Source organism: Lepidochelys kempii, chromosome 3 (genome assembly GCF_965140265.1).
Source record: "Lepidochelys kempii isolate rLepKem1 chromosome 3, rLepKem1.hap2, whole genome shotgun sequence".
Classification (NCBI taxonomy): domain Eukaryota; kingdom Metazoa; phylum Chordata; order Testudines; family Cheloniidae; genus Lepidochelys; species Lepidochelys kempii.
Genome location: NC_133258.1, coordinates 192,593,733 through 192,606,379, shown reverse-complemented (window position 1 = coordinate 192,606,379; position 12,647 = coordinate 192,593,733). Strand labels below are relative to the sequence as shown.

General features: G+C 41.3%; 1 protein-coding gene across 2 annotated transcripts in view; it reads right to left on the bottom strand.

The window, feature by feature from the left end:
- Positions 1 to 8,951: 8,951 nt before the first annotated feature.
- Positions 8,952 to 12,647, bottom strand: part of DNAAF10 (dynein axonemal assembly factor 10) — a 17,490-nt gene continuing 13,794 nt past the window's right edge. For both annotated transcript variants that reach the window (XM_073339453.1, XM_073339456.1), the window contains exons 7-8: positions 11,136 to 11,233; positions 8,952 to 9,714 (exon numbers count right to left, since the gene is read on the bottom strand). In XM_073339453.1, the coding sequence (XP_073195554.1) occupies positions 9,507 to 9,714; positions 11,136 to 11,233 (306 nt within the window). In that variant the 3' untranslated portion in view covers positions 8,952 to 9,506. The remainder of the gene's footprint in view (positions 9,715 to 11,135; positions 11,234 to 12,647) is intronic.

The window sequence follows — 12,647 nt, the reverse complement described above, 5'->3', positions numbered from 1 at the left end:
CCCAGTCTTATCAATCTCTCTTCATACAGAAACCATTTCATACCCCTAATCATTTTTGCTGTCCTTTTCTGAACCTTTTCCAATTCCAATATATCTTTTTTGAGATGGGGCGACCACATCTGCACACAGTATTCAAGAGGTGGGTGTACCATGGATTTATATAGAGGCAACATGATATTTTCTGTCCTATTATCTACCCCTTTCTTAATTATTCCCAGCATTCTGTCACCTCTCCACTGTGCTGGGCTGGAGATGGGGAGGAATCTGCAGAGAGAGTGCAATTATCAAGTTTTCCCTAAATGTCACTTTGCCTTTCAATTGCTTATTTCATCAGAACATATAAGATATGGAATTATAATCACTATACACAGGGCCAGCCCTATCTTCTGTGAGGCCAATCATGTAGTATCTTGTGCAGGGCCCCATCTAGTGCCTCCTCATCTAGGACTGTCTCCCCTATACTCCCTTTTCAAAAACCTCCCTTTTCTAAACAAGATAATTGAGATGTTAGCAAAAAAATGTCTCCAATGCTACTTATTAACTAGCAGTGTCCAGGACTCCCCTCAAACAGAGTTCAGGCCAGGGCATGGTAGAGACAGCATTTGTTCTGATGGATTAGCACTTCATGCCTAAAGGAAAGGGAAGTACATCCGTATTCATCCTGCTGACCAGTCTGTGACACTAGATATTATTGATCACCAAATATTTCTGTCCCACCTCAGCAAAGCTGCAGCGGTGAATGGAAATACTCTCAGGCCCTTCCTCTCAGACCTACCTCAGACAGTCATTACAGACAACTTCTCCAGCGCCAAAGTTTTCACCCAGAGTCCGACACAAGGCTCAATCCTCTACCACATATTATTCAGCACCTACCTAAACATGAAGCCACTGGAAGTGCAGATGAGAACACAGGCCAGCAGCATGCAGATGACACACCCAGCTCTGCATCTCCTTTACGTCACACAACACGATCTCCCAGCTTGCTCGATTAACCAAATTAAGTGCCTGTCCGAAAAAAACAGCTGGCTCTTGCACAAGCTTTTAGGGTCTGTGTTTGATACTACAAAATATCCAGGTCATAGAAAGATTCCAGACACGGCTGCCCAGTAAACAGAATGGAGAGCAACTTCAACTTTGAGATTAGGCAGGTCCACCCAACATTATATAAAAACTCCATGGCCCACTTGTATCACAACAACTGGTTTTCTGCATATAAAAGCCAGGGCCGGCATTAAGGGCAAGCAGGGCAATTGCCTGGAGCCTCATGCCACAGGGGACCCCACAAAGCTAAGTTGCTCAGGCTTTGGCTTCAGCCCCAGGTGGCGGGGCTCAGGGACCTGGACTTCAGCCCCATGCAGTGGGCCTTCAGCTTTCTAACGATTTAACGCTGGCCCTACTTGGAGGACCCCCAGAAACCTGCTCACAGTCCCTCAGAGGGCCCCGGTCCCCTAGTTGAGAAACACTAGTCTAACGAGCACACATCTTCTTTCAGAGAATATATTCAAAATATAAGTTACAGCATGAGGGTAAGAAACTGCAGGCTAACTAATTCTAAAACAACTATTAGGTCAATGAACTTCCTGTCAGTTTGTCACTATGGACTTTTTCAATTAGACAACTTTATTACAATGATGAATACCTGGGACACGATTTAGTAACTGCTTTTTTTCTGAAATACAGTCAGTTTAGCCAAACAATCCACATCTATTTTTGAATAAATTTGATGGCCATCACTTATAGCAGATGAATGGAGCATTTTTGGCAGACTGTACCTGCAGCTCTTGTATTTAGTCCCAAAACAGCAGAAGTGTCTCTCTTCACTTTGTTCCCCATCATCCCCTTTTTATTAGTCAACCCGGGAAACCCTAAGTGTGGTGGGAGGTAGTGGAACAGCTGCCCCCAAGATTGTTATGCTGATTGCACTTCCAGGATGCCCTTGTTTCCCCAATCCCTCTGTCGCTGAGGCTCTGAGTTACAGTCATTCATACAGCCAAAGAGCACGGTGTGGCCCGTCAACACTGTCCTTTCCACCCTGCATGCCCTGCTGCTTCTGTGCTACAGCAGAACACACCTCTTCAAATCACAGGAAATCAGCTAATGTGTGTTATGCCCTATGTACCATATATCTGCAATACTCCTTGAACTACAGGCTGGGCCATCTCTTGCAATCACTCATCCCATGCACCAGGTGGTGTGCTGTGACCACTGATCAGAACACTACTAGTAGTAATTGTAGTTACCTTTCTGCTACCTACTTGTTGACTCTCCTCTCAGAGTGTAAGCTCCTTGGTGGCAGGAAATGACTTCTTGTTATGTGCTTATACGGCACCTAGTACAGTAGCATCTTCTTCCCGGTTTGGGTTCCTCAAGCACTACCACCATGCAAATAATAAATAATTTTCTCCAGCAAGCAATTCTGATATTGCAATGCAAGTCCTCTGAGCCCTGCATGCCACTCTGCTTTTTCCTTATTATCGTCTTCTCTCTTTTTGGGTGGTCTGGTGTTGCTGCTATTTTTCTTGGCTTATATAGCCTTTCTATTATAGCGGGACAGACGGGAGAGAGGGTGGTGTTATAGTTAATAGCTTGAACATCTCTATACACACTGCAGCCACATATATAATAATCACTTGTGATGGTGGAAGTCTGTTTTGTTTAAAATTCAATCATGATTAAGAACTAATTAACATTTTTCAATGAAGAAAAATCTGCATTCTGGACCAAGTTCTGACTAGTGCACAGAAATAGGCAGGATACATCCTCCATGTATAGGGCTAGATCCTCAGCTGGTGTAAAACAAGCTAATTCCATTGATTTTTATCAGTGAACCTATGCTGATGTATACTAGCTGATAACGTGGTCCAGACCCAGGAAAAGCCACGTGGGTATGGCTGAGATCATGCCAGAAAAAGTTCCCCTTCTGTGATGTGATCCTACTAAGAGTAGGAATAATTTGCACGGGGAACCATGGATAGTGGCCACTCAGGTACATTTAATAAATTAAGCCCTCTGCTGTAGAGCCATAGGATTTCAAAAGGGCCAGAAATTAGGTTGCTAACTTTTGCTCCATGATCTGGGGCTGGGCGGAGGTTTTCTGGCACATGTGTATGTGCTGTGCCAGAGAGAATTTGGCCCTGTGCCTTTCATCTCTGATACCAGTTACGATTTTATTTAGAACGTGCTTGAGTGTTACAGACTCAATGCTGCAAAGGCTCAGAGCCAGTCTCTAGCAAGAGGGGCTGTGACTATAAATAGAGCAGCCTGAGCTGCTAAAGGCCACTTTTGGTCTGCTTGAGTTCCTTGTTTAGCAAGCTGGGGGGGGGGGGGGAAGGAGGAGGAAACCCAGTCAGGAGGACACCAGGCTGTGTCTGCACTGGCCGCAACTCCTCTCCAGTCTAGCCAGTAAGTAACTTTTTAAATACACAAGTAAAGCCATCCAGGAAACCTTAATTAAAGTATCATCCTGTTCTGCTTTCCCCCAGGCCTTTGGCAAACTTTGCCCCTGAGGGGAGCATTCCCTATTTCCAGGGAGCTCTTACGAAACAAGTGACTTCCCTGAATATAATCCAGAAATAGACAAGGTGTTAAAGACAAAGAAGACAGACAAGTTCTTGTCCCCATGAAGCCCAGGAGGTTTATGGAAAAGTCTAGGGCTCAGCTGCAGATGTTAAAATGTACCAGCTCTTGCTCTAATCATGACTGTAATAACCTGAATTCACAAGAGGCTTTGCCTACAGTTGTTTCTATAGTTGATAAAGTTTTGTCTTTAATGCAGGGGGACACATATATGATCACACGACCGACAGCTAGTTCAGCAGAAAAATAAACCAGCTCATTGTAACTCGCCTTATTTATTTTTCCATGTATCTCTGCTCTGAGCCATTTCACAATGTGCCTAATTGATGCAAAGCATTTCACATTAGAAATAGATCCAATTTCCATAGGTTAATGACAGAGGCAAACTCCTGTGTTACTTTTTCAATTATTATATTACATTTCACTTATGATCAAATGTTATGAGCATTAATATCTAATAGGAGATTTTAGAATCAGAGTAGCTTGTTCTTTTAATCTCCATGCTCTCACCTTCAATAGCAGGGCTGCATCCAGGATTTACAAGTAGAAGGAAGTCCCCATCTAAAATGATTTAAGGGCATGTGCTCTTCAGCTTCATACTACTTGTGCACGTGGAGGGGATTATTTGGGTCTAAGAGACATCAAACGCCTAATATTATCCTTGCATGAAAATCGTTCAAACCTTAGGAAGACAGTTTGCTCTCATTAGCCTTTACTTTCTCCCTGATGTATAGTTTGGATACTTTGAAGGAGCACTTACATGACTATATGTATCCACTATGTCAGTCGTGGGCAATCTGCGGCCTGTCAGGGTAATCTGCTGGAGGGCCACGAGACAGTTTGTTTACACTGACTATCCGCAGGCACAGCTGCCCGCAGCTCCCAGTGACCGCGATTCGCTGTTCCCAGCCAATGGGTGCTGCAGGAAGCATCGGCCAGCACGTCCTTGCAGCCTGTGCCGCTTCCCACAGCTCCCATTGGCCGGGAATGGCGAACTGCGGCCACTGGGAGCTGCAGGTGGCTGTGCCTGCAGATGGTCAGTGTAAACAAACTGTCTCGCTGTCCACCAGTGGATTACCCTGACAGGCCGCGTGTGGTCCGCGGGCCACAGGTTGCCCACAACTGCACTATGTGCAACGCCAGTGGCTTTCAACCTGGGGTCCACAGACTATGTCTAAGGGATCCACAAAAGGTGACTATGAAAATAAAGTTTCAGATCCCAGAAAAGGTATTTCATTTTTCTGATCAAAATCAGACCCATCTAAAGGTCAAAACCCAGAAGTTTACCATAGAAGTCCACAGTTTAGCACACTTTCTTATGCTGCATCAAATGCCCTGCTGAGCATGTGCAATGTTTATAGTTGAATTCTGTTCAGCTGGTTTTTAGTCTAAGGCTTCTATGCTAGGGACCATGGGCCACAGGTTGAATTTTCAAAGAGGTCCGTACCTCCATTCGAATTTTTGTAGGGGTCCACAAATGAAAAACAGTTGAAAACCACTGTGCTACACTATAACTAGAGTGAAATCATTGGACCTACCCTGGTGGCACACAAAAAGTTAACACTGCACATTTTATATATACAGTCACACCCCTCCTCTTCCCTTGATTTCTACTGGACTTTTAAATTCTTGACTCAAACTTGGAAATAATAGTCTGTGAATACGTCCATCCTTTATGACTGTTGATAAAAAAAAACATCTGGCATAAATACCTGCAGTGCACATGCGTCTCCACCAGGGGACAGGGCTGTCCAGGGTCTTCAGCAGTAACCACCACACAGGCAGTAAGCTTTGTAATTGTAGTCACAAATGAATTCTCCTTAAGGAGGAAAGGATTTGCATGAGTAAAACCTGCAGCTGCCCTACGAGAATTAAAATTCTGTTATAGTTCCAGGTAAACTGCTTCATCATTTACAACTATCAAATGTATTTACTCTGCTATTAAATCTCATTAGTCATCCTGTGACACGCACTGACACACACAAAATATATCCATAATGCTTTTGAACCCAAAGAAGCTCTCCTGAATTTCTGTACTAATACAAACATATTATGATTTACAAAATACAGGCTGTATTTGCTAAGCATCAGAGCACCAAATACATTTGGATTACTCCTTTCCTTTTGCTTGGAGTCACATTTAGGGTGTTACATTAGTTATAGTATAACATATTGCAACTTTTATAGCACCGTAAAGTGATTTACAAACACTAATGAATTTAGCCTCATAACACTGCTGCTAGGTAGGCAGCATTATGCCCAGAAGAAGGAACTGCGGCACGACAAGGTTATGGACACATTTTAAAAAGTGATCTGTAACCTGTGATACTTTGACTGTAGGAGTCCAATTTTAGACACCTAGAGTCTGATTTTTCAGAGGAGTTGAAAATGTGCAGCTCCTAATGATCTGGAGTTGTCAGCATTTTGTATTGTGAAAAATCAAATGTTGGGATCTAACATTGGGCACCAAAAACAGGGGCAACCAAAAAGTAAAGGCTGTTTGAGAATTTGTGCCTTTGTTGGCCAAGGTCACAATGAAATGCTGTGCCAGGCCAGGGGAGGGATCCATGCCTCCTGGATCTGAGCTAGTAAAAATAGCTCGGGCCGTTCTGTGATTACTGTCTCTCAATGGCTTCTGGATCAAATGTGCTCACTTTACAAGTAAAAGGATATTTTTTTTCTGCCAGCCCATTTAGAATAAATGGTACATCCTTGCTGCACAAGCCAACCCTCAGGCTGTCTCCGCATGGGTGAGAGGGATGACTCACAAATAAGGCAAATTGTTATTGCATAAAATTGGAAAAACCCTGGCTTTGTCTTGCAAAAATGAGTCAACTTTACATTCAAAGCCCAGTAAGTCATAACACTTTTTGAAATATGGTAGGAAGGGATTATTTCCCCATTTTTAAACAGTATCTAAAACATGTTAAGAGCATTCAGAAAGGGTTAGTCCATAATCCATATATAGTGCCTGAGTTTCCCCTCACGCTAGTGAAACTCCATTGACTTTACACTAGATGAGGAGTCAGGCCCACAGAATGTCAATACAATTCTTGATGCTAGGTCTTGTTTTGAGAATCCACGTGGCTTATGTGGTATTTGCAGACCGTCATCACTAAACACATTTACATAATGAAAAAGAACACTGTAGTTGGTACAGGACTATTTAAGCAATACAAAAAAGATCTGGGGATGTATAATGGAGCTCTTGTTGTGACAGTCCTGGGCTGATACAAGTCAGCTCAGGTAAGGTATGTATGGAAGGAACAGAGTCTCTCTATGCTGTTCTGTTACCCACAAACTTTGGAACACAGTCAAAAATCTCTACTAGTGTAGACGTTTTTATTTTCTGACACTGCCTCAGTGCTGCTGAGGTTCAGTATCTGACCTTGGGGTAGGCTTCGGCCTTTGGTTGCGCCTCAACTTCTCTCTCTGTAAAATGGGGACATTTACCTACGTCATAGGACTAGAATTCCCTTTTTCCAAAGTGCTTTGAGATTCTTTGCAAGTAAGAACTAGAGAAGTGCTATCAGCATTGTGTTTAGAATCCATTCAAAAAACCAATCACCATAAGGCAGAAATAGCCAAGAGCTGTGGCCCAAGCCTACAACTGGAGATCTGGCAGCACATAAGCCTATGAAGTTGGAAACAGCAGCTCCTCCTCCTGCAGCCACATCTATGGACCAGTTATGCAGTGGGAGCAGAACTTAGGTTGAGCCTGACACTAATCAGAGGGAAAAAAGAGGCGGCACTGAGCTACTGCAGCATGCAGCCAATGCTCAACAAGGAAGTCAGGGCTCATTTATGCTCCTCTTCCATCCTGCTGTGGGTAGGGGAGTATCTCTGACACTCATATCAGAGCTGAATGGGGCAAGAAGAAAGTGACAGGGACCCACTGGGGCATTCCCAAAGCACCATCCATCCTATACACTGAATATATCTAGGGTCCTGTGGCAATAATACTGTGTGATCATGTAATTAAAGACGGTTTCATTATGCATATACACAAGGGGACTGAATTAAGATTACACAGGAAGGGGCTGCTCTGGCACCAGGCACAGAGGACAGGGAGACTGGCTCTCGTGTGTTCTTAATGGCCCCTGTTCTGACATCTAAGCATCATCGAAGAGGAGGAGGAGAAAGCAGTCACATTGAGGAAAGGTGCAAATACAGGGAAAGTCCTACTCAGTATAGCAAAAGGCACATCCATTACACCAGTGTAACCTCCTTGTCGAAGTTCAAATCCCTGCTCCAAAGCAAGGAGGTCCCAGAGGTTCTCAGCAGAAGAGCTATGAGATTTTTTTTATTAACATGAGCAAAAAAGTGTTATTTTTTTCTCTAATCGCTTTCTCAGAAAGGGCTGAATGGTTTTACTTGAAGCTTTCCAAAACAAATTGAAGCAAACAGCCGACATGGAAAATTAAAGACCAAATAGTTTAAGTTTGGCAAAGTTCAAAGCAACTGACTAATAATGAGAAGTGTTGGGCAACCTTAACTATAAGCATCAATACCAGCTCCACCTATAACTTCTATGGCCAATTTGCAAATGTAAATCTCACCAGACGCCGGGTTCGTTTTATAGTAAACTGGAACCTTGGATCTTACAGGAGAATTACACTGACACAGCTCCATCTTCCATAGTAAGCTGTGACCATTGGGATCCACTAGAAGTGCAAACTTACATGAAATCACAAGTGGCTCAAATTTATTACTGCTGCACATTTCCAAGTAATGAGAAGACAGGGAGCAGTTCACTGACAAAACATCTTGTTTTTTTGAAAGTTTAGATTAAAAAGGACACCAACTATATCTCCCACTTCTGTGAAAGTGTTGTACTTGCTGTAATTAGTAACATCTAAAACACTACTATACATGCACACACATACATATTTGTCTTATTCCCAGTTTTTTCACTCTGAATTTGCCTGCATTGTGTATATTCATGTTTCTCTGTTTCCCCTGCACAGTCAGTTTCACCTAGTATTTTATGCTTTCACACAACTACAAAAAGGGAGAAAAACACTTAAAAAATAAGGAAACATTTGCAGAGACTCAGAGAAGATACAGTACCTGAAACTTCTTAATTCTTTTTTGGGGATTTTGACTAGATTTCTATTTGATGATGGCCCTTTTCTTTTTTAAAAAATTGATTTTATGGATATTATCGTTAATTTGATAAAAAAAATCCCTCTATTTTGGCTGCTGTACAAAGCTTTTAAAGGTGGAAACAACAAAAATGAAGAAACCAGGAAGAAATACATCATTCTGCAGCAAACCCAGCTTCTTGCTACAAACTGTTTCCTTTTTTGCAAACCTAATTAAATGTATTCTTCCCACACATCTCTGTTTCTTGGGTAATATACTTCACATTACAATAACACAAAACACGTTTTTATTGTAGGATACGGTGTAACAAATTAATTAAAAATGAACAGAAGAACATAAGTCAGGCCAGAGAAATTCACTGTCCCTTCAATGTATTTTCTAGGATGGATCATAGGTTAGTTTCCCTAATAACTAAGAATGGAAAAATATATGATAAAAAACATAGAAAGCAAACAATTTAACAAGAGCGAACGGATTAGTGCTACTGAAGGGAAAAAAGCAATTACTTTGAGAAGAAACAGTTTAAAGTAATGTCTGAACTTGCAGACATTTTAAACACACTAAGCAGAAGGCACATTTCATTTTAAAGGTAAATTTACATTAGAAGGTAAAAAAAGTTAAGCCTAGCCAACCTTTTCCAACAGCAGCATAGTATGTAGTCAAACAACTGTACCTCAATTTATCTGAACTTTCAATGGAAAGATCTCTTTTTTAATTCTTTAAACCAGCTTTGTTAAAGGAGACATTCAAGTTATAAATAAGAAAGTCTCTTTTATATACACCCCTCAGACTATGTCGCTTTCCTCCTGAAAATCAGTTTTTTGTCAAATTTTGCTGAGCTTCGTCACGATCAGTACCCTCACAGTCTGGTCAAAAGCACTGCAGACACACAGACCCTTTTTGTCAGGGCTCCAATCAAGGCTAGAAATGGGCTGCGTTGACAAAGTCACATTCTGTAAGAGACTGACTGAACCTGCAACCCCCATCTCAACTCCTTCAGAATCCTTCTTTGAGCGCTGAGCAGGGTACTCACTGCCAATAAGAAATAAAACAAAACCAAACAAGCATGGTTTTAGAATATGTACCATAGACAAACACTACAAGAAATACCCACCCACAAACACACATTTGTTTGTTTTTCACAAGTCCAATTAGAAGGTGTCTCAGGTTTCCCAGAGACACTGAAAAGATCTGTGCTAAATATACTGAATCATAGTTAATCCAGCTAAGTCAATTTAAGTGAATAAGGGATAAAATGCTACATGATGAAATTCATCCCAGTTCAGGGAATCCATACAAGGCCATCAGCAGCATTTGAACCCTGCATTCAGGAACAAATTCATACCCCAACATCCAAGCCAGGCATCTCTCACTTCCAGGCTATGGAGCCACTCCATCTGAAGTAGGCTCCATTGGTGCTTACAAAGTCCACACACAGGAGTAAGAGAGGGTGGCCAGGGGATGAAGCTGAAGGATCCATTGGCTCTGCCCACTTCTTGTTAGCATGTGAAGTGTTACCACAGAGCAGTGCTCTATGCCATGTAGGGAATATACACCCCAAGTACAGTCCTCTGTATCCAGCTTATTCTGCACAGAAGAACTGACTAGGGATCCTCAACGAACTCCCCTTGACTCTCAGGATTAGATCCTAAATGTGAAAAGCAGCATTGTCTAGTGAACTGAGCGTGAAGCAGTGAGACAGGAGCACCCAAATTCTAACATACCCTTTTTTACTTGCTTGCTGTTTAGTTTTTACCCTTGGGCAAGTGACTTAACTTTTGTGCCTCAGCTTTCTATATATAACTGTAAGGATAATAGTATCAGCAGGGTAGCAGTGTTAGTCTGGATCTGTAAAAGCGGCAAAGAGTCCCGTGGCACCTTATAGACTAACAGACGTATTGGAGCATACCCATGAAAGCTTATACTCCAATACGTCTGTTAGTCTACAAGGTGCCACAGGACTCTTTGCAGCTTGTAAGGATAATATTAACCTACCTCATGGACTGGCTATGATGACTAACTTATGTTTGCACAGAGCTTCTAATACGTAAAATGCTAAGTGCTATTAAATAATTTAAGTCCAAAGCCTTTTTATACACTTCTCAGCAATACCTGCCACAACGAGAACTTTAAGAAATCTATTATTCAATTTAACATCTCATGAACTGACAATATGATTTAGATCTTGATTATATTAGGTTAAAGATCAAGGACCAAATTCATCCTTGCTGTAAACCCACAATGCCAATCAAGTTACAGTAGGGATTTTTTCAGTCTCTATTATGAAGTCCTGCCATGGTGTGAGAAACTACCTATTGTCTGTAATTTAATGAATTTAAATACATCTTTGGTTTGAACATGGGCCCCATACACATCTTCCAGGAAGACTTTTTGCAACACATGGTAGTTTTGTTATTTTTTCACCTAATTTAGAGTGGATAGTGAACACTTACTATTTCCAGAGATGAAGGCTCCCAGCTCCTCCACTAGTCATAAAGATATCCCTGTTCTGTGGCAGGTGCCGAACTTGCCACATGGTGGATTTGTGAGCCTAATAAATACCAGAGTTAGACAAAAATTAGTTACAGATTAGTCTCGTAAGTAAGGACTTAAGCCCTGATAAATATATCTGAGTGATTACAGTAACTTTAAGCATATTAGTAGTTTTCAAGGGAGTATTCACCTTCAGTAGGACTAGTAAGGTAAGTAAAGTTAAACATGTGCATACGTGCTTGCAAGGCCATAATCAGGAACAAGAATCATGTAACTACTGGATTTCCATACTCAGATATGAAGTAGTCACTATAAAGATAATTATTAATGCTAGCCTATGACTCTTTTCAACAATTACCAGAATTTGCTATCGAACATATTACAAAAGCCATGAAAAAATGAGTAAATATAAAATTCAAATCTAAATCATGTAAGCAGGGCATGTAGCAAGAATCAGGACAAACCAAAAAAGGCTTCAGACAATTATAGATCTCTGCTAGTAAGCAAGTTTCTACATATGTCCCAAAAGGAACGGTTTAACACAAATTATGATAGGATTTTCATTTTAATGTTTTGATTGCCATGAACACATACTAAATTAATATTTTTAAGTGTTAAATGGTGAAACTAGTACTCTCATTAATACGTTTAATCTATTACAAGCTTTGATGATGTCAAAAAAAAGCAAATTAAATATATTGACATTGACCTATTACTTATTTAAACAGCCACATTAGTAATTTTATTGTTGAGATGCCTGGCTCTTGCCAGTGAATTTTACTCATCGTCAGACTGCTACTCATACAGGACCTGCACCAAACAACATGGTGGGTAAGAGACATTGGGAGAAGTGGGGAGAGGTCACTAGGGCAAAGATTCTCCATCCTTTGCATTCTGTAGACACCTCTATAGAAAATCATCTCTCTGGACCTACCTCCACTCCCTGTATCCCCAGTCAAAAAGTGCTTGATTATCTGTGGTCCCTTGGCGGTTCCCAGAATGAAGCTTTCTGAGAAAAACCATTGCAGTAGACTCAGAAAAACTCAGTTTATCTTCAAAAAGAGCAAGGAGTACTTGTGGCACCTTAGAGACTAATACATTTATTTGAGCATAAGCTTTTGTGCGCTAAAACCCACTTCACTGGATGCATGCAGTGGAAAATACAGTAGGAAGATATATCTATACACACACACAGAGAGAACATGAAAAAATGGGTGTTGCCATACACACTATAATGAGAGTGATCAATTAAGATGAGCTATTATCAGCAGGAGAAAAATATCTTTTATAGTGATAATCAGGATGGCCCATTTCCAACAGTTGACAAGAAGATGAGAGTAACAGTAAGGGGGGGATAAATAAGCACGGGGAAATAGTTTTACTTTGTGTAATGACCCATCCACTCCCAGGCTTTATACTTGGGATACAATTAAGATTCAAGTCCCATCATTTTAGATTGCAATCACTTTTAC